The sequence below is a fragment of the Alternaria postmessia genome, assembly GCF_024291825.1.
Source record: "Alternaria postmessia strain BMP 2775 chromosome Unknown scaffold_10, whole genome shotgun sequence".
Lineage (NCBI taxonomy): Eukaryota > Fungi > Ascomycota > Dothideomycetes > Pleosporales > Pleosporaceae > Alternaria > Alternaria postmessia.
Window position 1 is genome coordinate 514,215 of NW_026260083.1, and position 23,993 is coordinate 538,207.

At 51.1% G+C, this 23,993-nt stretch overlaps 8 protein-coding genes across 8 annotated transcripts; 2 read left to right on the top strand and 6 right to left on the bottom strand.

The window, feature by feature from the left end:
• Positions 1-767: 767 nt before the first annotated feature.
• Positions 768-1,565, bottom strand: J4E82_002638 (uncharacterized protein; the record flags this gene model as incomplete). Its single annotated transcript, XM_051728937.1, has 2 exons — positions 768-1,452; positions 1,534-1,565. 2 exons carry the CDS (start codon positions 1,563-1,565, stop codon positions 768-770), a joined length of 717 nt encoding a protein of 238 aa, XP_051591455.1.
• Positions 1,566-4,080: 2,515 nt separating this feature from the next.
• On the top strand, positions 4,081-6,397 carry J4E82_002639 (uncharacterized protein; the record flags this gene model as incomplete). Its single annotated transcript, XM_051728938.1, has 4 exons — positions 4,081-4,121; positions 4,169-5,001; positions 5,067-5,607; positions 5,671-6,397. 4 exons carry the CDS (start codon positions 4,081-4,083, stop codon positions 6,395-6,397), a joined length of 2,142 nt encoding a protein of 713 aa, XP_051591456.1.
• Positions 6,398-8,017: 1,620 nt separating this feature from the next.
• On the top strand, positions 8,018-10,144 carry J4E82_002640 (uncharacterized protein; the record flags this gene model as incomplete). The annotated part of the gene is made up of 6 exons (XM_051728939.1): positions 8,018-8,201; positions 8,256-8,289; positions 8,342-8,603; positions 8,650-8,776; positions 8,828-9,292; positions 9,345-10,144. The coding sequence occupies 6 exons, from the start codon at positions 8,018-8,020 to the stop codon at positions 10,142-10,144; spliced, it is 1,872 nt and encodes a 623-aa protein (XP_051591457.1).
• A 122-nt stretch (positions 10,145-10,266) lies between these two features.
• On the bottom strand, positions 10,267-11,182 carry J4E82_002641 (uncharacterized protein; the record flags this gene model as incomplete). The annotated part of the gene is made up of 2 exons (XM_051728940.1): positions 10,267-10,719; positions 10,811-11,182. 2 exons carry the CDS (start codon positions 11,180-11,182, stop codon positions 10,267-10,269), a joined length of 825 nt encoding a protein of 274 aa, XP_051591458.1.
• A 233-nt stretch (positions 11,183-11,415) lies between these two features.
• J4E82_002642 (uncharacterized protein) lies at positions 11,416-13,372 on the bottom strand (the record flags this gene model as incomplete). The annotated part of the gene is made up of 2 exons (XM_051728941.1): positions 11,416-13,049; positions 13,111-13,372. 2 exons carry the CDS (start codon positions 13,370-13,372, stop codon positions 11,416-11,418), a joined length of 1,896 nt encoding a protein of 631 aa, XP_051591459.1.
• Positions 13,373-14,541: 1,169 nt separating this feature from the next.
• On the bottom strand, positions 14,542-16,106 carry J4E82_002643 (uncharacterized protein; the record flags this gene model as incomplete). Its single annotated transcript, XM_051728942.1, has 4 exons — positions 14,542-15,127; positions 15,188-15,412; positions 15,562-15,766; positions 15,818-16,106. The coding sequence occupies 4 exons, from the start codon at positions 16,104-16,106 to the stop codon at positions 14,542-14,544; spliced, it is 1,305 nt and encodes a 434-aa protein (XP_051591460.1).
• A 2,858-nt stretch (positions 16,107-18,964) lies between these two features.
• On the bottom strand, positions 18,965-20,515 carry J4E82_002644 (uncharacterized protein; the record flags this gene model as incomplete). The annotated part of the gene is made up of 1 exon (XM_051728943.1): positions 18,965-20,515. One exon carries the CDS (start codon positions 20,513-20,515, stop codon positions 18,965-18,967), a length of 1,551 nt encoding a protein of 516 aa, XP_051591461.1.
• Positions 20,516-21,359: 844 nt separating this feature from the next.
• On the bottom strand, positions 21,360-22,981 carry J4E82_002645 (uncharacterized protein; the record flags this gene model as incomplete). The annotated part of the gene is made up of 5 exons (XM_051728944.1): positions 21,360-21,517; positions 21,572-22,065; positions 22,115-22,623; positions 22,677-22,802; positions 22,850-22,981. 5 exons carry the CDS (start codon positions 22,979-22,981, stop codon positions 21,360-21,362), a joined length of 1,419 nt encoding a protein of 472 aa, XP_051591462.1.
• Between the last annotated feature and the right edge of the window lie 1,012 nt (positions 22,982-23,993).

Consider the following 23,993-nt stretch of genomic DNA (forward strand, 5'->3'; position numbering starts at 1 on the left):
AGGTTGCAGGAAGCCGTGAGGTGACATATGAATCAGCTAATAAGCTTGCAATCCTGCATGTCCGGGATGTAGGATTCACTTCAAGGTTACACGTCAACCGTGATTGCCGCCCCGCAGCCTAAAGCAGCTTCCGGATATGGGACTTTTGATGCATGGTGTTAGGGACGAGTGGTGCGAACAGGGAACAGTGTCAAAGAAGTGGCCGTGGATACAGAAAATGCGCAAAACTCCAATTCAGGGAAGTAGATGGAAACGTACATTCCACGGGATATGACAATGTAGCCTTCTTGAACATGCACCAAACGTGGACGACAGGAGTTTGCCACTGAGCTGATCAGAACATTCAAATAGCAGTGCCCCGCGGCAATCCTGACCTGAGGATCACTTCCCTTGCATGATTTTGAATTCTGACTCATGTGGACTGGTGACGGGAATAGTGATTTGTGTGGGTCGTGTGTGCATATCCAGGTACAAGCTCCGCGGCATACCAAGACCGTGGCGAGACCATACCATGATGCGAATTCTCATACGACCTTTGACAACTCTGCGGGGCGGGCCTTCCGGGTCGTGCATCGCGATCGTCTTGTCACATGATGAAGAAGGATCTCGAACATTATTTCATACTTGCATACCTATGACACACTATTGGTAAGTTAAGGGAGGGGCCGGACCACACGAATGGTAGGGGGTTGCGCAGCCGCAGTCACCACCAAGACTCAAGACGTCTTCACCCTTCTTTCTGAATCCCTCGAGGCATATCCCCTTGTTTAATAGTAATACCCAGTACCGCCTTCGCGTTCCAAAGTTCCCAGGCCACGCGGCCCCTCGGCATTCAACGAGCTTTCTGGATGACCCAGAATGATGGCCTGCCTCGCCCCAAACACCCCTCCATCATCACCATCATTCAACGGTACCGTCAGATCGCCCTCTCTTTCACCTCCGCCCTCTCCTTCCCACTTAAGGAACTTTTCAAACGCGATGGTGCCACGTATGCTACCGGTTTTATCATAAGTCCGGATCATGTTGCGCATATGGCCGATCTCGCGTGCGCAATCTTTGCAGACGACCATTTCCCTACTGACATGGGTGCGCTTGACTGGGACTTCACATCTCACGGCCGCGAGCTGGTGATCTGGTAGGGTGCTGTAGTCCAGAGTCGTGGTACAGTTGTAGGACCCTGCGCTTGAGTCTGAGGTTCTGGGCGTGGTTGCGCCTGAAGGGCCAGAAACAGCGCGTCGCGAATTTATTGATGCATTTGTAGATGATCGGGAAAGCTGGCCACTCAGCGAGAAAAAACGTCGTGTAGACGAGCTGCGCTTGGGTGGTGATGCGAAGTTTACTGCAGGCGGAGAGACTGGTGGGGAGTTTGGCCCGCGAATTCGGTTAAGCGTCTCTATCGCTGTGTCGCACAGCGTCCATGGGTGCGTATGCGACTCCCCAATATGACCGCACCTGTAAATCAAAGCAGTCAGAGAGGTAGTTTTCAAGAAGAACCGCTATCCAGCGATCCCGCTGCGGTACGAAACGACTTACCCATTGTGCTGTGAGTAGTTGTGGTAGCACATTGCGACTCCTTGGTTGACCGAGATTGACTATGGCGCACAAATATGACGTAGTAGGGGTCTTGAGTTTAAGTGGTGCGGTGGAATGAAGTGCGCAAGGGTTTGTGGGGTCGTTCAGCGCAAAAGTTCTGGGGCTTGAGTTGAAGAACACGAAAGTTGTGTTGAGTGAATCAACTTGCACATGACATCTATACTATGAGTGAATTGACATATCAGCCATGACTTGTCATATGTCAACAATCAACTCTCGTATCCTGCCATGGTGCCTTGATTCCTGGGTGGAGCGGTGAAGTGATTTACACAAGGATCTCACGTGTTTTCGTCGACGTGGCAGTCCATGGAAAAACGTGATGATTCGGGTCTCAGATTGTCAGCTCTGACTGTTGCTACGTGCGCCCGGAAGACGGTTCAATCTAGGGACCCATTGAGCTATTGTAAGCGGTTCTTCATCTACAACGTGTCGGATAATCGACCGTAGCAGTGAAGTTTGACGCACTTTTGCGTGTGCGCGATATACTGTTTGGTATAGGGGTTCACACCACAATCATTCTGGGTTGGCCCTCCGATAGCCCTTGCGTTTCGTATCGGATGTGGACAGCCAGGCTGCGATGATGTCATAAACTCGAGGATCTGCTCATGGGTGGCATGGCTGGGTGGTAAATTCATTGGAAATCCTGAATCGTTATCGCAGGATTCGGCCCTATAATGAACAACAGCAGAAGATGTTATGGCCGTGTTGTGGCAGCGATTTAGCAGAATCAATGTCGCGCCGGCCCTAGCGCGAGCGCTGGCCACAATCACTCTGGCTCATCGTGTCTGCCACCTCACTTTGCCATCAACTAACTCGGTCAACGTTATCATGTCGTCTCATTGTTAGCATTGTTTGACATTGCAGTCACCACTAACGCGTAAATGTGTGGGGAGCCATGTCCAAAAAGTCCATCCTTACACGCACTGTTGTCGCGTCGTGGGAGAGGGACTGCATTCCCAAGGTTTGTCGCGATGCACTTGGTCAGTATACCCGGAAATCCATACGCTGTAATCTGCGAACCACTTCTGGTCTTCATGAACTTCCCGCGAGACAATGCAAGCAAGGAGCTGTTGCAGCTAATTAGTAGAGTCGCGTTGCGCGATGCAGCGAAACGAGCCGTTCAGGGCTATCTTAGTCAGGACAAGGTATGCGATTCATCAAAGGTGTAGTCTTTTACGCTTCTATCCTGGACAGTACAAATCGTGGTACTTTTGAAGGCTGCACCACGGCTCCTCGGGTACCACAAGGCAGGACCCGGGCTATGGTGTTGCTGCGAAGGACGGCGATATGTGCGTAACGTAACAGCCAACCCTTTCCCACTGCGGTCCTGCTCCATGCTTTGAGCCTGTGTCTTTTCGTGTCCATAACTTGCGTTGACCACCAGGGTCTTTCCAGCTTATCCTCACGCGTCACGAGAACCCGCCACGATGTGTTGCATAGTATGGTATTAGCACTAAAGATTGTAGACTTCTACTGACTATCACTAGTTTCCTACACGTCGTCATAAGCCTTCCGAACACCAAGTAGTAAATAGCGATCTCAGACAAGCCACCGCAGCTTCGTCGACTCCGAAGCGACAGCCCGCACGTCTCATAAAACTCAATCCGATCGCCAGCACCAAGCCTGTGCAGACAAGAGACGCAGCTATACCTCTACCGCCGAGATACCGATCGCGTGCCTCAGATATACCCAGGGTGCAGGATGTGACTGACCCTGCGATCCGGTCTTTGCTCTTTGGTCCTTTCGCTCAGATCGATCATCACCAACATTATGGCTCTGGGTTTGGTGCAAGACCGAACGTTATACACCACGACCCTGGCTGCGCTGGAGATCGTGGCTGCACGCGTGGTGGAAACGATGATTCGACGAATAGCGTACATCCAAGCTCTACATGCTCCACAAAGGATGATTTTGGGAGTGGTGAGCACGATATCTCATCGCACGGAGGTCATGAAGCCTTTGGGCATGCGGGCATGGATACTATTGGCTTCGGCGGTGGACATGGTCTTGACATAGCCGGTGGAGATGGAGGAGGTGATGGAGGTGGAGGATGCGATTAGATGCTCTGTTCCTTTTCGCTCACGGGTGTGGTGTCACGCATGTTCTTCACGCCGACTTACTCTTCCGGGTGTTGTTGAGGTGCGGGGGTCTTATTTTAAGCCCCTAGCCAATGGTTCGTGAGGCTTTCGTGTAGCAAGGCTTTGACCGGTCTTATCAGGCATCCATTGACGCACGAGTGTCTTTCCGGTGAACCTCGATCTAAGACGTCTGCTACACACTCAAAAAGGTGTCCATGGTCTCTCAAGTATTCCTTCGTCTTGTTGAATCATCGTGCACCGCGTCTTCGCTTTCTCTTATTATTATTTTCGAATTATCGTGCTGCCAGTATCTTGACCTTATCAGAATCACGCACAACTCACACGTTTACTACTGTACAACCTCGTCTAAAAAGAAACATGTGCAGTCAGCCTGGTATGCCGCTGCAATATGAGGTCAGTAGCCCACGGTCGCGGCCCCGACGACGCCGGGTAAGGCCAAATTCAGATCAAGAGATGGTCAGACACCAGCGCTACAGCTTAGACTCTCAGCAAGCTACTAACTGGATTCAGATGAACTACGCCGGGTTCTGGGACCCTAGTCTGGGTCCACAGCCTGGGTTTGTTCCTCCTCCAGGACCTGGATTACCTCCCGGCAATCAGCTCCCTCCCGAAGATGACCTAGCCGAGGCTGTAGAGAAGGGCAAGCGCTGCAGTCACCGAGACATATACTATGTCCCGACAGATCAAGATCCAGACAGGTTTCACTGGGTGGATGAGAAACCGCTTCATTACGGTGCTACTGGCGATAAGCTACGAACGAAGAAAACTCGAGAAGCCTTTGCAGTGAATGTTTACCATCGTTTCAATGAGAAAACAGACGAATGGATTATCCACGAATTACGCATAAACAGTGAGCTTCTCCATACGGCCCTGGAGAAGATATTGGAAGGCTACCCGGGTCTGACACAACATGAGATGAAGTCGTTCTCACCACCATTTCTCCCGTTCATTCATCGATGGCAAGCGATGCTTAGCTACAAAGACCATCTGGACCCGGACTCTGAAACCAAACGCCACCTGCAGTTGCTCCAGGAAGTTCTTGAGCCTCTGCTGAAGGAATCGTTCGAAAAGATCGAAGATGTGAAAAAGACGGGCCATGTGGCGTTCGAAGACCTGAATCTAGTGTATATACCCGCAATGATAGTTCTGGAACATGAGACCGACTCGGCTGGCATGGTACGTAGTTGCCAACTGATGTATCCTCCTCCGCCCATCCCGGTATGCTGGTCGATCGGCGTTGATGTGGTTGACTGGGATGGAAGACGATGTGGTCTTCTTGCTCAAGCAAAGCGTGTACCCCAATACTATGGTGAGAGATGACCCCTTATGAAATGCATGTGAGCCATACACTGACTTCATACACGCAAATTTTAGGTCTGCGAGCTTTGACTACACTGGAGGTTTCACCCCTCGACGGACTTCCAAACGAAGAAAAGGTTCGTGAGCGACTTATCACTCGCGGTCGGAGATTCGAACAGCTTCGCGGCCATTTCTTCAAAGCCTTCACCGACGAGTATGAAGAGCGCGTAAACGAACGAATGGTCATTGATGCGCGAGCATACCACAAATTCGAGGCTCCATCATTTCCGGACTATGCTCAACTATCCGAGATTGGACAACTTACTTGGGCCCAATCGATGAATCGGTACTCTTCCAGCATACCCAACACTGCGGGATCGCCAATCCAAGTGGACCTTTCGCCAATGACCGACAAAGAATGCCTTTTGGCTGTTCACTATGTCAGAGGTTTCGATATTGAAAAGAAGAAGTGGTTGAAGTTGGATGTCACAAAGATCCATGAGATACCATGGGCTAAGCGTGCTTTCGACAGTCTAGTACTGGATCAGAATGAAAAGGACTTGGTACTGGCTCTGGTAGACCGTGATCAGTTCAAGCAAGGGAAGCCATTCGACGAGTCAGTAATGTCCCCGTATGAACTGCCCTTGAGAAGATACTGACTTTATCCATCCACGTTTAGCTTCATCGGCGGCAAAGGTCAGGGCATGATTATGCTTCTTTGTGGTCCCCCAGGTGTTGGTAAAACACTTACCGCGGAGGCTGTCTCGGAACACCTGCGTCGACCCCTGTATAAGCTTGGTGCTGGTGACCTAGGAACGACAGCGCGTATTGTCGAGGACAACCTTGAGAAGGCACTAAAGCTGTGCGGCCACTTCGGTGCTGTTCTCCTCCTCGACGAGGCGGACGTATTCATGGAGGCGCGCACATCAAACAACCTTCAACGCAACGAACTTGTTTCGGTTTTCCTTCGCCTACTCGAATACTACAAAGGCATCATGATTCTGACCACGAATCGGATGCGCAGCATCGACACGGCTTTCGAATCTCGAATCGATATCACGCTGAGCTACAGCTCACTTACAGAAGCTGACCGCCAGCAGGTCTGGCGTAACTTCCTGGCTACCATGGAAAACGAGAAGATCGACATTGAGGAACCAGATTTGATCAACTTGGCAAAGTTGGAATTCAATGGCCGTCAAATAAAGAGCGCGATCAAAACCGCAAAGATTCTCGCAGCGAAGAAAGAGGAACCCCTAAATGCGAACCACCTGATGGCTGTACTGAACCTGAGGAAAAAGGCCTTGGGTATGATGGATGGTGGGGCGGATGTGCAGGAACCTGTAGACCAGGCGCCCGAAGCGGATGAGCTGGTGTTCGTAGGCGAAGTTGGACATACTATTGAGTGACGTCGATTTTGGGATTCTGCGCCGATGTTAACGGCTAAGCTTAGCTATCGTACAACAAAGGATGACATGAAACTGCGTCAGCTGGCAATTCATTTTACCAGCATCATGCCTCCTTTGATAGCATGTCTGGCTGCGCTCACCTACTTATGCATCAGAACTAACACCGCAGTCAGTCCAGGGGTTCAAACAGTGTAACGATTGTGGTTCTTGGCTTGATTGGGACACCAAGTTCGCCAAGGAAACATTCCATTCACACGTCAGCATGTACGAGGAGATCGCCTGCAAACACTAGGGGTGCGAGCATCAGTCGGTTTGTGAGAAGCGTACGGTCAGTGAGAGAAAGAATCACTCGTCCGTCGAGGCCGCAATGTCGGCGCCGAAGAGACAGGATACCTTTGTCATCTTCACTGTTGATGGAATAGCGAGGAAGGCTGCTGAATGACCAATATCGGAACCTACCAGTGATAGCCTCATAATTGAGAACTACCAACATAGTAGGGAGAAAGAGTTGCGATCGGAGAAGGAGAGGAGGCGTAGCAGATTGCAAGGAAGTAGTATCTGGGCGGTTTCGTGAGTAGTCGCATTGATCTCTCTAGGTGGGAAGATTTGCCCGTTGATGGATTCCTTATGCACATTTGTTGTTTACTGCTCTTAGCGTTCAGCGGTGCTTCTCGACCCTGTAGACAGATCTTGCAGTGTATCTCAATCGATCTACTGGATTCACAATGTGCTTCAATGCTCGCAGCCCGGATGTGACAAATGGTTGGGTGGACATGGATCGCATCAAACACTGGTGTACTTCTTGGGCGACGATCAGCAACGATGACATGTTCATCTGCAAGTAATCCACCGCATCTCTGGGAGCGCTACACCCAAAAGGTGTCTCTGCAACCCGACTTTCATCTCTAAATCTTAACGCGGAACAATTATTACGTCGCTCGAGCTTCTAGATCGCGTCGGCAGTTCAACTCTTTCCGTCGATTACACTGCTCGAGATTGATGGGTGGTTGCTTGCCAGCTTACGTGCTTGCCAACGACAGCCAGCGAAACTCGCCCGACCCGAGGTACAGGACTCACAGATGGCACGTGATGTGTACTCGACTGTGCTGCAACACTAACAATTGCGACTGGAAGGAACAGGACCGATAGACTGGCTCAGATGTACAAGGGACCACATATTTGTTTTAGGCTACTTAGCACAGCCTGCTTCCATCAAGGAACCGAACTGATGCTGGAAACCAATTACGGGTCCATTAAGCCGATCCTTTAAGCCACAATAACGGCGCATGAAGCCACCACGGCACACTCCCCGGATAAGGTCGGAGGATCGGGTGGGGTCCAACTCCGCCTCCGCTAATCTGTTTGTGCTCAAAAGCTATTGCATACGTAGTACAAAAGCCGCTGAACTATTATAAATCGGAAACTCGCCAACGCGCCATGCGGCGATATGACGACGAGCCTGATGAACCCGCCTCGGCTGGGCCGCTCTTGGTGCTCAACATCGGCAGATGCGGGCGGCCCGACTGGCGGTGTCATTACGGTTGCTCGACATGTACATGTACATATACCTAAGTACTTTTGGCAGGACGACACAAACGATTGTTGTTGTACGCTGCGATCATGCCTTCACTATTGAGTCTCGGAGTGACTGTCGCCCTTTCTGCGACTAGTCTTCTCGCACACCCACTTTCCAATGCGCAACTGGTTTCAAGAGCAGAAGATGTGCTCCCAGAATACGATTATGTGATTGTAGGCGCCGGCGCGTCGGGTCTCACGGTTGCCAATCGACTATCCGAGGATCAGGGTAGGCTTTACACATGTCGCGTGGCATGCAGGCGGCTAACATGACCCTGAATAGATGTAAGCGTATTGGTCATCGAGGCTGGCGATTTGTGAGTTATATGAGATCTACATGCATCGCTAAGATACTAACCTGTGTGTCAGCGACCAAAATGAGGATTATGTCACCATTCCAGGCCTAGCAGGCGGTGCTGTTGGAACAAAGTACGACTGGAATATCTCCTACGCCGCGGATGAAGGGTTGGACGGTCGCGTTGTTTCCATCCCGCAAGGCAAAATTGTGGGCGGATCGACGAAACTCAATCGCATGGTCTTTGATCGTGGAGCGCGATCTGATTACGACGGATGGGAGACGTTAGGAAACGAGGGTTGGAACTTTGAAACATTCCTGCCATATTTCAAAAAGGTACGTTTGCTCAGCAACAGCGTCAAAGCATCTAACCAGGTTATAGAACGAGAACTTTACGCCACCGACACCAGAGATTGAGGCAGAATATAACATCGAAGTCAATCCCGAATACCACGGAGACAAAGGATATATGCAAACAACTTACTCTCCCTTCTTTTGGCCTACGACGAGTGAGTCCAACACAAATTTTGCCATACATGAGATACTGACGCTTTGTTTAGAGAACATAGTGCAAGCTACCGAGGAACTCGGTATCTCTATCAACGACCAAGCAACTGGAAACGCATTCGGTGGTTACTTTTGCCCACACAACCTGGACCCAAAGACTGCAACACGATCCTCCGCGGAGGAAGCCTATTATGCATCCGCTGAAGCGCGCGCAAACTTTCACATTCTTACCGGCAACCTTGTATCGCGTATTCTCACAGAAAAATGCAACGATACGGAAGCGGTCAAGGTAACTGGTGTTGAGTTCTCGGCCTCTGCAAATGCGACCCGCCAACAGACCAAAGCCAAGCGGGAAGTCATTCTTGCTGCTGGAACGCTGCATACGCCTCAACTGCTGCAAGTGTCTGGTATTGGTGAAGCTTCTCTGCTCGAGTCAATCAATGTTGAGACAGTTGTTGATCTTCCTGCCGTTGGATACAATCTGCACGACCATCTTTCTATTGCTGTAGTGAACATACGTGAGTATAATGTTATATGTTCCAGCTGGAGAAACCACTGACAGCGGCACAGTAAACACCACTATCCTGACCAACACCCTGACAACGAACACTACCTTCGCCGCGCAAGCTCGCGAGCAGTACGACAATGACAGATCCGGCCCACTGACCTCCCCGACCGGCGATTTCCTTCTTTTCTTGCCAGTGCAAACCTACTCTAACGCCACGCAATCCATTTTGTCTCAGGCTGTCGCTGGTGGATCATCCGCCTCCCTCCCACCCAACACGCCCGCTGAAGTCGCACGAGGCTATGGAGCGCAATTTGATTCTCTTAACAAGAAGCTTCAGGCTAATGACTCCGCAATGATGGAGGTCATCTGGGCTGACGGCGTCATGGTTCTCGGACTCCAGCATCCATACTCGCGTGGAAGTGTAAAGGCAAGTTCGCCCAGCATGTTCGATGCTCCGGTCGCCGATGTGGGATTTCTACGCAACGAAGTCGATACTGCACTGTTGCGCGAAGGTGTACACTTTGCTCGAAGACTCGCTGCTGCGCCGTCCATTCTCTCGCTCAACCCCTTCGAAGTCTCGCCCGGAGGCAATGTCACCGCCGACGCGGATATCGACGCTTTTATCCGCAGTACTGCGTCGACACTCTACCACCCCGCAGGTAGCTGCAAGATGGGTTCCAGAGAAGATGGTGGTGTCGTGGACCAGAACCTGAAGGTTTACGGCGTGGAGGGCTTGAGGATTGTGGACGCGAGTGTAATGCCCATCTTGCCAGCTTCCCATATCATGACCACTGTTTATGCAACTGCGGAAAAGGCAGCGGATATCATTAAGGAGGCTGCGAAGGAGAAGCGTAAGGTATGAAAAGCCTTCGTTGGAAAAAAGATAGCTTGAGATCTTGAGCAGAGATTCAATACGAAACTACTGTTTTCATACGCATGAATATTGTGCTTTACCAATCAGACAGATCGCGGTCAGCATATGCATCATGTCCCCGCGATCTTCCGTGGAATGTGCTCGTAATAATATAGAGTCTCTCCACTCTTTCCACCCTCGAAAAGTCCAAGCGCCAACTTCGCAATAGCGTCTCCGCAGAGCTCAGGTGGCTCCACCATCTCGTCGCCCATCTCGTCCCAAATCCTGAACCGCTCAATCTCATGGTCCGCCATAACCCCCTGATACCTCCCTTCAACTAATCCATCGATCATTTTCGTCCGCGTCAACTTCGGGTATACGCCCTGCACGCTGAGTAGAGGCTCTTCATGTGCGAGACAGGAAATGAACCGGGTTAGTGCGGCTTTGGTGGTGCTGTAAGGGGTCCAACCATGGTAGGATATTGTAGTATCGCATGCTGAAGATAAGATTATAACTTTGCCACGACCAGCATTTAGAGGATGAGATGTCCGTGACGCACGGAGATGTGGGAGGGTGAGCTGAACCTAAGAGACGTTAGTCATGAGGACAGTAATTGAGCAATACCTTGCAGTACGAGATGTGCTCAGAGTGCTAGGATGTCAAGTTGTTACTTACCATACTCATGGCCCCGAAAACATTGATATCAAAACTTCTCTTCACAGCTTCCATGTCCAACTTCTCCAATCTTTGTATCGGTGTGATAACGCCCGCGCAGTACACCAATGTATCGAGTCCTCCAAAATGGTTAAAACATGTCTGGACCGCTAACTCTCGGTCTTCCTCTACTGTGACATCGCCTTCGACTATCCTTAGGCGCTCTCTCTGTTGTTTCGTAAACTCGAGCTTGATGGTTGAATCTATAAGCCCAAATGCGATTACTTTGGCATTCAATGGTAGGTAAGGCGATGAAAGAATGCATTGCGTGATGGCGTATCCAATTCCGGACGTTCCGCCAACGACGAGGATGACCTGGGGCTTCGATGCCATGACGTCTGGAGGAAGAACTTGAGTAAGTATGCACGTATGACGGATGATGCACGCAGATTAGTTGATGCAGATTTGGAGCTTGTGTCGTTTAAGATGGCACCCAGAAGTGGGGACATACCCCGCGCTAGATCTGAAAATGGCAAAACTTGAGAGAAAGGCTTCGGATAGCTGATTGAACCAGGTGCGTTGAACCTCCGCGGCCCTTTTTGTGGTTCTATGGTAGTCACATATCACTACAGCCTTGCCTTCGCACCTTCAGCATCTTCTATCATGCCTTCTTCTACAGCCTTGATCTGCAACGCTAGTATCCGACTGTAGAACCTTGAGAGTGCCAGATTACCACCCATAAACCACAACCCAGGATGACCGCTCTTTTGCCACATGGTTCTGAACTCACCTTCGTCGTTGAATCCCCACACGTCGCTGACGCGGTCCGCTACTTCATCGCCAAAGATCTTACGTGCCTGCGTGCGCATGTTTTGGTACCCAGTCGCGAACACGATCTCATCGGCCTCCAGCTTATCACCATCCGCGAATTCGATTCCATCTGGTAGAATTTGCGCAATTTCCTGGCCTTGCTTGACCTTGATCTTCCCATCAATTATGAGTTGAGATGCTCCGACGTCGATGTAGTAGCCGCCACCGCGCTGGAAATACTTGATAAGAAGACCTGAATCCATTGGCCCACTGTCAACAACGAAGCCAGCTGCGCGAAGGCCGTCGTGGATCTTCTTGTCATGATCAGCTTGGATCTTAGTGACTTTGATCTGCTGTGCCTTCAGAAGCTCGCTTGGCAAGCCCCAGAAAGTAAGGTCGGCATCGTCAACGGGCGGCGCATCTTGATCGTACAAACCCTTGTTGCCGATGTCGGTGATGGCTTCGGAGGAGACAACGCATGTTGTACTGCGCTGCACAATAGTAATGTCGTACCCTTTCTCGAAGAAGTCTTGCGCGATGTCATGCCCGGAATTACAGCACCCTACAACAATAGCCTTCTTGCCTTTAGATTCTGGATTCGCGCCAGGATGCTCAGAGCTGTGGCATAGCCGGTCGCCTTTGAAGCTTTCCATGCCTTTGATCTGGGGGAAATTCTTCTCGCCTGAATGACCAGTTGCCTGCACGATGTGTTTCGGGTGCAAAGTCCGCGTTTGAACGGATCCATCTGCTTTCCGACGCTCGACAGTCATGGTCCACTGCTTCTTGCCCTCATCCCACGACGTTGATTTGAGGCTCGTAGAAGTCCATACGTTAAGTTCGAGCAGATTCACGTAAGCTTCGAAGAACTCAGCGAGCTTGTCCTTGGGGGTAAAGATAGGCCAATGTGCTGGGAAAGGTACATAGGGCATATGGTCGTACCACACTGGGTCGTGCAGTACGAGTTGCCGGTACCGCTTGCGCCAGTTATCGCCAACTCTTTCGTTCTGATCCACCATGAGTGCAGGAATGTTGAGCATCTTCAGGCGTGCAGCAACTGTCAGACCACCCTGTCCAGCACCTAGAATCAACACCTTCGGGTCAATCTCTTCTTTCTCCGCATCCCGGGTCTCCTTCCAGGTCTTTCTGGCTGGGTCCCCGCCATGCTTAACACCCTTCGTCCGTCGGTGCCCCAGCGGCTCTTCATGACCCTTGAGCTCCTTTAGCAAGGTGTAGAGCGTAAACACTTTCCATTGCCCGCTGTCATCCGTGAGATTCATGACACCCTCGCCACGCCCAACACTTGTTTCGAAGGTCACAAAAAGATTTATGCCGTTGACGTCGCCCAAAACATCGATTGCTCCAAACTTTGGCGCCCGATAATCCGAGCTCTTGCTCACTTCGACTTTTTCCAGCCGGACCTTGCTAGAGTCCAAGTACTTCTTGATTTCGGCTGAATGTGGGCGTACGAAGTCAGTTTATGTCTCGTATGCAGTCCGCGCAGGGACACTTACAGCTGCCCTTCGCAGTTCTCAGATCCCAAGTCATGGCCAAGTGGTCTCTCCAGTAGCTATTGTCTTTGCAGAAAAGGTCTGCAATCGCTGCATGATCTCGCTTCGCAAGCGCATCGTTGAACCGTGTGACTATCTCGTTCGCAACCCTGTGTGCATCGACTGAATCGCTCTTTGACGACGCTGGGAACACACCAACTGGTATGTTGACGCTGCCCGTCTCAGGACGCTCGCTGGAGCGGATCGAGATATCGCCTACCCCCATGTTCGTGGCTTGTGTAGTGACGTAGGGACGAAACCTGAGCGAATACAGGCTATGTGATGGCAAAGTTGAAGACGTTTATATGACTACAGCACAAGAAGCATCTTTTAAACATGGTCATAGGACTCGGGACGTGCCATCAGCTGAGTACACGGCTTACCAGCTTTGTTCAATCCGTGTACGCGTGTAGCATGCCAAGCAATCTTTCCTGAACGGTTATTGTGCATGGTCGGCAAACCTTCCTTGTTGGCAAGTGCGGGGGAATCGTTGCTTTGCTCCGGGGAAGCAAGGTGAGCATTCCTTCTACCCGCAACATCCTCGCAGCAATCTCCGATGTGCGGACAGTCTCCGTACTCGCAATGCATTTCTGCTCGAGCATCGAAGAGTGAGAATCAAAATGCAATAATGTCACGTGTATGTTTAGATTACCTAATATAGTCAAGCGCACAGCGCGACAACCTCTTGTCTTCCTGATGGATAAAATATCCGCTCTCTCTGCGTGTCTTTGTGGTTTCAGACAGACGACTAGGCGAAGCTGTGATTTACACCGGCTTGTCATTGCCATGTCAATGATAAGGTAAGTGAAAGTCTTGTGAGTTCATTTTTCAAATGGAGTTTTCGTCGCATACGTTGCCATCCTATCGATCAGGGCAGCAGCGGCTTTCCCGGAAGTATCAAGTCTTGCATATCGGCATGGCCTCACATCGAATCTCACAATACCGACGGCATCATGTCTGCTTACTTTTCGGCAGAACCACTCGGCCCATCAACTCGGCGTATCTGACGTATAGTCTCCGAAACTCTGCTCGGCGTGATCACTCAACACCTGATACCCAGTGCTGGTCTGTTTAGAATCAGATGCCTGTCCAATTCAGCCGGGTTCCAGCATGCGCCCACGCACATGAGTGTGGTTGATATTCGCCGAGGGGAAGAGAGCGCTCTAATCGACTGGAGAACGTTGTCGAGAAAAGCATTTATGCTCTACGAGGGTCGCAGCGTGGCTAACAGGACACAAGCATGAGGAAAGAAACATTCCGTCTAATCGTAATTATTCGATCTATAATTATCATTTCATCGCATGTCTATATCGCGAAATCAATAGGTATTATATATTTCAACCGAGCCGTGCTAAACGAGCAAACAAAGATTCTATACATCAATGGCCTTCATGTTCAGCTCGGTCGTCTCGGCCATCCCCAGCTCTTTTGCTGCACGAGCGCCGCCTCGTCATCACTATCGTCCACTAGCCGCTTCGGCGTCAAGCCACTCCTCATACTCTCATTGCCTTCGGTTATGCTCTCCAGGCTCTTTTGCCTGGGCAGTCCTCTTTCTTCAATCACCACGCCGTGCGATTGTCTCCTCCCATGACCCCCTGAGATCTCCACTTCAGAGCCTCTGCGCTCGTAGTGTGGATTTGGTTCAGTATGCACGATGACTTCCCTTGTCTCTTTGATTTGATTTCCTGTGGGGGCAAAGCTGACGACACGATGCTGGTCTTGGTCGCTTGTCGCTTTCGTATCGACAGTATAGGAAGCGAAGCTCGCGAGCTCGTGGACTGAGCCGCGCGATTTGTGGGGAACTGTGCCGCCAGTGCGCTGGCCGGATGTGGATTGGTTGGACGAGGATTTGAACTCTTGCGCAATAGATGCCATGCCGGTTTTGCGTGATGTGGAGATTGCGATGCGCTTGATGAGGTTGGCCATTGTCATCTCGATGTTGAGTTTAACCAGGTAGGCAAGTGGGTGGAATTGAATGTATCTAGAAAACGATGGGTTAGGAAAGCGAGCTAGGTGGGCGCTCAATGGAATAAGTACGTACACAAAAGAGTTTGGTATCGACATCGCAGCAATGATCATGACGTCCATAAGAAGTGATACCATGACAATCTGCTGGTTGAAGCGAACAAGCTTGTTGTACTTGGTGAGGCCGTTGTTGATGAGATTCTCCTTGACAGTCTTCAAGAAATACCAGTTCAACGCTGCATCGACAAGAAGGTAAAGACCTTTCTCGATTCGGTCCCAGTACTCATTGACAAGATGATACCTGATGCTTTGTTAGTGCACTGTATGGTATACTTGAGTGCGCTCTCTGCAACAGTGTCGTTGCCACGACTGCTATGTCGATTGAGTTCAGATAAACATCTTTCTCATCTCAACCATTCATACAACGCGCTTAGCGAAAATGCAACTTACGTTGAGTTAATCTGTAACCGTGCTGGAATCCAGATGTTGAACACGCTGATGTTGATGGCGGTGACGAAGACGGCAGTGGTGATCATGATCCACCTCGACCGCTTTCGGTCAGGTACGATGACACGAATACGGTTGATGATAATCTGCAACAGAAGCTGAACCTGAATACACCACCAGAAGAGGATCGTGAAGTAAAATGCGAAACCTGTAGTTTGATCAGTATAACCACAAATTACCGTACGTTGGAGCCACTTACTTGGTCTGATGTACTTCAACAAGTGCAGGAAACTCTCAAGTCCCATCACGAACGAAACGATAAGTTCCAGCCATATCATCCAGATGTACACACTCCTCAGTGGTGATCGAGATCCTCGTGTTTGTTTTTGTATAAGCCATAGGGCTACGATGACATTGATCAGTGTCAGCGCCCACACCACGGAGGCGATGATGATATCTGATTTGGTGATAGGCTCGTTCTCGTAACTATCTGAGATGAAAGGGCCCCATGGTTGAAAGGATGGTACATCTCTGAATTCGCCGCTCATGTTGGGTCGGCGTAGAAATGTGGTGCAGTGTGAGGGAAGGCCTTACAACGAGCGTTCACAATTCAGCGAACGTGGTGTTGTATGCGATATAGGCTCGGTGGAGGATGAATCGTAATGACACAAGCGAGACCCTGGCCATCTTTTGTCCAGACTGAGTGGTCCATAACGGCAGCTAAGGAGACTTCAGGAGATGAAGCGAAGAGTTGACAGATTCTCGAGTCGGAATAAGGTTCAGTAGAAAGTGGCGTAGTGGCCCAATGTTCGAGAAGGATTATTTCTATTCGTTGGGCGTCAGGCTTGTGTGGATATCTGGGACGCCAAACGACCGATCCTTTCGTGAATCGCGCTACTAAGCCTGTAACAGCATTGTCGCTTGCCCTGGGATAGTGCGGTGCCTGGTCCGACCTGCGTACGGGACGGGATCTATCTTATTGGAACACTAATGCTCGCCTGGCAGGGAAGGGCATCCCTTTCGCGGGGTGGTGTTCGAATCTTACTGCAGAAGCTTCAGGTAGATGCATATCAGCATGTAGACAGCCGGGGAAGCGCTCAGGCTGCGATGTCTTGGTTGCGACATAGCATTGGCAGATTCTAAGTTTGCAGATCCCTTCACAGCTGGCAGCGGTGAGGGATGTACTCCGGAGTAGAAACTAGAGGTCTGTTCTGACACGCGCGGCGGCGCAGCTGGTGCTGTTTCCAAGCTATAGCGCCTGTCAAGATTCCTGGCGGCGCGCAAGGATTTTACCGTGTCTACGATGATGTTGAGCTACTAGCTACGGTGGGCTTACCGGTAGGTGTGGCGATCCTTCCGCGTACTGTGATTTGCCTACAGATGTCGACTACGGATGGCTGCAAAGTAAAGTTGCACTGGACCGCGTCGCATGAATACTATGACCAGGAAACGTACTACTCAGCTCTTCTGCAACCAGACGTCGCAGCCGGCGCACCTTCTGCTTCAACACATGATGCGACTGAGACTTTGGATTCTGACTTCCTTCACAGTTGTGGGGCTCCGTTGCATCATTGAAGCTACAACTGTCATGATCAATGCGGCTCCCGGGGGCCCGGAATTCCTCGTCTTGTCTCCTCAATTTCCATGTTTTCGGTCCAACCCCCGGCGATTTTCTGTTAGCGTCGGTGCGGCCGTACCGTTTGGCGTGGTATGGCGTACCGTATACCACGTGCCTCGTGCCTTCCAAGGCGCTTTTGCGCGAATGATTTCCAGTCCGTTCAACCTCGAGGCGGCGTCAGCTTGCAAAGGTCCGGGCACCTCCTAACAGGGTATACTGGTTCTGGATGAACGTCGGAGTTTTAGCAAGCTCCGATCGCAGGGAACAGGGCTACGAATGAAACGCGCACTGAGTGGCCTAGACAAGATTACCAAGATCGGACCTTTGTTTCCGAGCGAAAACTCAGAATCCCTCATCACAGTGCAACAAGATCTGTGGAGTGGATATGATGTCCCTAATAAGACCGCAGTAGAATCGCGGAAGGCCTTGTCGCTGATCGCCTGGAGAAGTCGGGAAGATTTACGACATGCGTTAGGCGGGTCCAGGCGATCATCGACATCTGGGCAACCCGGCGTTTCGAGTCGAATGGTCCTGGCCGATTTGCACTTGCTGCCTTGGGTTCCAGGTATACAGAACCAAGAACTTAGGTATCGATACTGTGATGGCATACAGCTTCGCGAGATCGACTAAGATCTTCATCATGAGCGTGGCTAGATCAGCTAACGATTCAGGGTCGCCGATAAACGTCCCAGGCCAAACGGAGCGCGCCCCGCAAACTTCGCCGGCAATGGACGCCTCCGGTGCGATCTCAATAACCGAGAACACGAGGTTCCTCGTCAGCAATACACATGCTCTCAATCCAGAGTAAGTATCGTTCGCAGCCACCAAAACCCAGTTCGATCTCTCGTCGCCCAACTTGGGAAGTCCTTGTACATGCCGGGTACGCGGCTATCTGTAGTACGCCATCTCAAATACCTGGCTCCCGCCGGATCATCGACGTCACCAGGCGCACTACGTTCTACATGGTTGATACGCATCAAGCTTGTGGCAGCGCCTCTGCCCATCACTCGGAGTATGCTGGTAGTGTAGGGCTGTAGCGCCGCAGTCAGCCACCAAACCGATGTCGCACGTGACTAAACTTTGTAAAATGTAGAATGAAAGACTCACGGTCTCTTTTCGATCGCCGACCTCGTATACGCAGTACACCCTCTCAGGTACTTTCGCTCAATTCATGCTATATCGCAAAAGGGAGGGAATGCTGTAGTGTCCACCGTCGTCCGCCATCATAGTGTGCGCTGTCCGCTCTTACCTCAGATCTTCCGCCCCAATTCCATGTTCCGCTCTCGGTCTATCCTCTTTCTGTCACTCGCTCATTATCTTTGCATACGCCAGGAGCTTGGTATGCTTATCTTCACTGCGATGGTGTGAGTGTGAGTGTAGCACTTTTGAAGGTAAGTAGAGGCAGAAATGGAACAAGATAGGTCGCGCGGCACAGAAGAGAAGAAGGTAAAGCGATTGGAATCATGGTATTTATCTTCACAAACGCATGCCTTCTGGCTGTGATAAGCTTTGCATTCGCATGGAGATCTGGAGCATAGAGGGACCCGGTGGTGAACCAAGCACGAGAACGATATTTGTCCCAATGAATCGACATAACAAGGAGGTGTGGAATCTAGTCAAACTTGTGAAGGCCACGCGGCTGTTTACTCAAACATATGCAACGGGGGATTGTAAGACAAGGTCATGGATTGAAATGTTTTATTACATTCGAGTTTTCTATTTCTACAACATCATCACATCATGGTATCATCATCCAACTCCTCGATAGATCATATAATAACACGATGTCTAGATAGTATGCTTTCCAGCACCGCAAGTCTGGCCGTGGTGCGCATGGCCACCATCATCAAACCTCGACATGAGCCTGCTCCTTTCGGCGCCACGCTTGCGAAGCGTCATGTTAGCCCTTGGAATACCCTCGAAGCTGAGCGCGTACTTGGCAACCGAGTTCGCGATGCTCTGAGTGTTGAGCAAGAAAGCATCCTCAGCAAGGTTGTCAATAGTGTCGCAAGCTTGGTGGTAGCATGCGTCGAGTGGTTGGCCAGCTTCACCACCGAAGAGCTGTGCCTCCTCCTCTGTCTTCAACACTTCGGCACCTGTGAACAGACCTCCGGAAGGAATACCGTTCTCGAGGAAAGCAGCGTAGTCGGAGCGAAGAGAGAAGAGAGCGGGGACGTGGGGAAGACCGCGCTCCTCGTAGAACTCCTCGAAGTCCTTCTCAATCTTGTCGGATCCAGGGGCACCGGAGAAGTTGAACGCGCTACCATCGCCATCGTAGATACCGAGAACGTAGTTGGGCGAAGCAATCATGTCGAAGTTGAGGTAGGCACGAAGCTTGTTGACCTCAGTTGCGTTACCGCCGAAAGTGCCGTTGATTGTCTTCATGTAGTAGAAGGAACCAAGCTTTCCAAACTCCTCTGCGCCCCAAAAGCCGAGACGAACAGCGTTCTTGATCTTGAATTTGGTCAGAGCAAGACCAGTCATGAGGGTACCGATGGTACCAGATCCATCGTCATTGATACCAGGACCGGCAAAGACAGAGTCGGTGTGGCCACCAAGCATGAGTACGTTGTCGTGGTCGCCCTGCTTCGTCTCGGCAATGACGTTGTAGTTGGTGCGGTTCTCGCGGATGGCATCGATGAAAAGAGTAGCTTCAACTGTGCCATTGCCGAGCTTGGCTAAAAGGCTGTCGCCGGCTTCCTTGGTCATACCGACGACGGGGGCGTAGTCGCCTTCGCCACCGAGAGTACCAGACAGAGGTGTGTTGGGTTCGTTGTTGTAGATCGCTGCACCGACTGCACCGGCGGTCAAGGCGTTAGCAGCCTTATCAGCGAAAGGACAAGTGCCTCGCGAGATGAGTGCGATCTGGCCAGAAACTTCCGCAGGGAAGTCATCAACAGCGCATCCGAGGTTGTTAACCTTGACAAGGTTTGCGGTGACATCACCAGAGGGACCGAAAGTCATGTAAGACACGGGGATCTCTTCGCCAGCAACCGTGAACTTGGTCGTAGCGGCAGTGAAGAGCTCGACGAAAGGCTGCTTATACACATCGTAGTACCCGGTAGCCTTGAGCGTTTGGTAGAGCCACTCGGTCGTAGCGTTATGTCCAGTGCTACCAAAGGCACGGTTGCCACCAGCCTCATCGGCAAAAGTTTGAAGTTGCTGAGAACCCTCAAGTAAGTCCTCGAGCTTGATCTCCTTGATCAGCTCTTTGGGGGAGACGAGCTTCCTAGGAGGACCAGATGGATGCGGCTTTCCGGGCTTTGCGGTAGGCTTTGGCTTCGCATCGTACTGTGCGAGGACAGGCGCAGCAAGCGCAACGAAGGGGACGAACCTCATCTTGAGAAAGGATAATGACAGATGAGCCAGGAGAAGAGGAAGCTGCCTTGGGACCTGTCACAGGTATAGACTGGCTCTATATACTATACCTCGTATCCATATACCTGGTCCAGGAAGCGGACTTGAGCCATTGTGTGCTTGCAGAACTAACCAATACAGGCAGCTGCTGTATCAATCGCCGCTCCATTGTCATTCAGGCACCGCAATTTGATAAGTCAGGACGTGCAGTGGGCCCATGAAAACGGGTAGCCGGGCGAGGAGCTGGGGCGAAGGCGACACGATTGATGAAGGTCTGCTTGGCTGCGCAATGCTGTATTGCATGAGGAAGGAGAATAGCCGCTTCTCTCGGCGGAGACATCTAGCTCACGGCCGGGCGCAACTTGATTGGGAAGGAAGGACCTCTAGACATGGAGCCAAGCCCAAATCCCCGCAGCTTCTTCTTGGCGCGCCTACGCCACAATCATAACGAAGGAAACAGCAAGAGGCGATAGTGTTGCTCCGCCACTAGATCCTGCGCGGAGGGATGCAAGCTTGGCGGCTAGACGCGTTTTCGTGGCAAGCGGACATGGACAAAAAGAAAACACGATGAACAACGGTGACACCGACGCCGCTAGATGCTAAGGCCAGACCATGGCAGGACTTTGATTGCTTGAATTCCGACTTTGATGGCTCCAATCTACAAGTTCCAAGTATGCGCAATATTGCGCCGAAGATTCATCATGGACCAATCGTCTGGTAGAAAGCCGCACTGATACCGACGGAATACAGCCGGGATCGACGTTGATAATAAACCCTAAACTTATTTTTGCCACGAGTAATTCCAAAATGAATATGCTCTATCCGTCTATCTGTCGAATCCCTCCTGCATCTTGACGATGAAGACACCACGTTCCATAGTGTTGATCAAGATGTGGCCACTCTTGAACAGCGCATAGCTCGACCACGTGCCGACGAAGTCGACAGTACCACCTCCAGGCATGTTATCGTCCTCAGGGTATACGTCTAGGTAGATGTAAGTAAAGGTACACTAAGACTAGGACGTTCGTTTTTACATACCGAAAAAGCCAACTTCCTTCACACCAGCACCCGTCGGGTCATCGGGAATGCTGCGGACATCAAGAACACGGAATCCGGTGCCGTAGTTCGATTGATATGCGAAGCCGTTCGCGACATACTGGTTGTGGTCGATACCCTTTGCTCCGCTCTTGTACAGTCCAGTCTGTTTAGGCGCGCGGAGAGACGAGATGTCCCAAATGTACGTGATGGGATGACCAGGGATAGCAGGGCCGACCTTGTCGTATTCATCGTACTCATCGTCGAGCAGGAGGAACTGTTGGTTCATGGGGTCTAGAACGTTGCCCTGGTGGGTGTATGCCGCACCCTCGTAGGAAGAGTTGGACAGAATGACTGGGGCTTTCTTGTCGGTCACGTCATATATCGTGAGAGAATCTTCGTTGTAGCCATAGCAAATCTCATGGCCCTCAAACTCGGAATCTGGTCCGCGGTAGATAAGACATTGAGCATCGTGTACATATCCGTCTTCCGATGCACTATCCTTGGTCAGCAGTGATCTCATCTCCAACATAAAGTCACACTTACCAGCCTGGGCTTGTTGGCTTCGAAGGATCGGTTATGTCGATGAAGATGATTCCAGATTTGCACTTGTCCGTCCTTGGCTGCGCACCAACGGCATAGATGAAGTTGGTCTCAGGGTTTGTCACGACGTTGTGAGTTCTGCCATTAGGGAGGCCCTTGAAGTGACCAGTCAAATCGCCGTTGTTGCTGAAAGTCACGGGGGACGCAGGGTCAATGTCGATTAGCTTCTTCATGTCGAAGATCTGAATTCCATGGCCGACTGCCTCGCTGCCGATGATCATGAGGTTGTTCTGGCCACGGATCTCGCGCCATGTACTAGGCGTAGAGTAGGCTGGCAGACGGCCCAGATATGAGAGCTTGCCTTCAGCCGTGATTTCGGCGAATGCGGCACCGTCTTGTTGTCCGATAGCAACGAACTCGCGACCGTCCTCGGATGTCCAGCCCCATGACGAAGATCCGACACCACGAGTGCTGCCTAGCTCAGCATGGGACAAGAAATGGAGCAAGTCAATCTGGTTGAATGTGTTAATGGTTGAGAGTCTTGATGCATGGTGGGTGAACTGACATTCTTGCATTGAAAAACGTCATTTCCAGTAACCGCAGTACCGTTCAGACACTCTACTTTGTCTTTGATCTCAGCATACTGAGCAGAGTTGTACATGCCTGCAGCTTCCTGACGTGCCCATGACTCCTGTTAAGGCTTAGTGTAAATTCGCAGGAAAGGAGTGTGTTTGTGACCTTCTTGAGGGCAACGTTGTTTTCGTGCCTGATGCCAGAGTCATAAAGCTGTGCGGCTCTCAACTCGTCCTTTGGCATTTCCTTTGCTGCCGCAAGGGCGGACAAAGATAGAAGGGCTGTGCGTAGATACATGTTGATTGTGACTTGAACGATGCGACAGGTGCCGATGGATTGTCACAGCAGGCTTCTCACGTACTCTTAAATGCGTGCTCTCCGACACAGAGGTACTCCAAATGCCAGTATCCATTCTGCACTGCCTATGGCTAACCCGGCAGGTAGCCACAATACCTGCCCCTTTCGATGCTACTATACATGTAGTGACCCATCACACGAGGTGGTGTAGATCCACGATTGGCAGTCGGCAAAGATCATAAGCAACGTGTATATGAAGTCCAATGCCGTACAGGGTATGACATTGGTGGTGTTAGATGAAGCAAAAGCTTCGAGCAAGGAGCTGTCGACAGGATAGGAAGGAGGCTTTATCAAGCATGTCTTGGTCATGTCTTGGCCGCCAGAATGCCAAGGTGCAGATCTGTTGAGCGAAGATAACAACAGGATGAGGTGCTGTCGTTAAACTCTGTGCTAGGATTCGCGCATGTCATATCCAGCTGTTCAGTGGCTAGTGTTGATTCTGCGTTGTGGAAAGACCCGGCGGACAAGGGGTTGTTGGGTCTTGCGTAAAGAGTGTGGTAGAGCACGACTTTGCGTAATATTGAGGCCCTGTTCTTACCGAGGCACATTCGCTTGGCACGGTATTGATCAGCTGATTTCTCTGTAATCACGTGAGCGTTGATTTGGCAAAGCAGACGTCCCTTCACTAGCCGAAGCTATAGGCTCTTCAGTCCGAGAATCAGGAGCCAGCTAGCGCTGAGGTCGGAGTGAGGATCAGCACATTAATGGATCGGACCGTCGACATGGGCACGGCGGCTCAGACTGCTCATTGCAGGACGCGTGAGCAGCAGAAATTGACGCGACGAAAAGCTGGCACTAGGGATCTGGGATGGCAAAGGCAAAAGTTCGATGTTCGGGATGTTTCGCGTTGAAGTTTGCAGGTACCAAGTGGGGAGCGGGGCAGCGTTGGGCCGTCACCCGAGCCTGGAACGCTGTGCCTGCCCACGAACGGCGCGGGTCCCACCATTGCGTC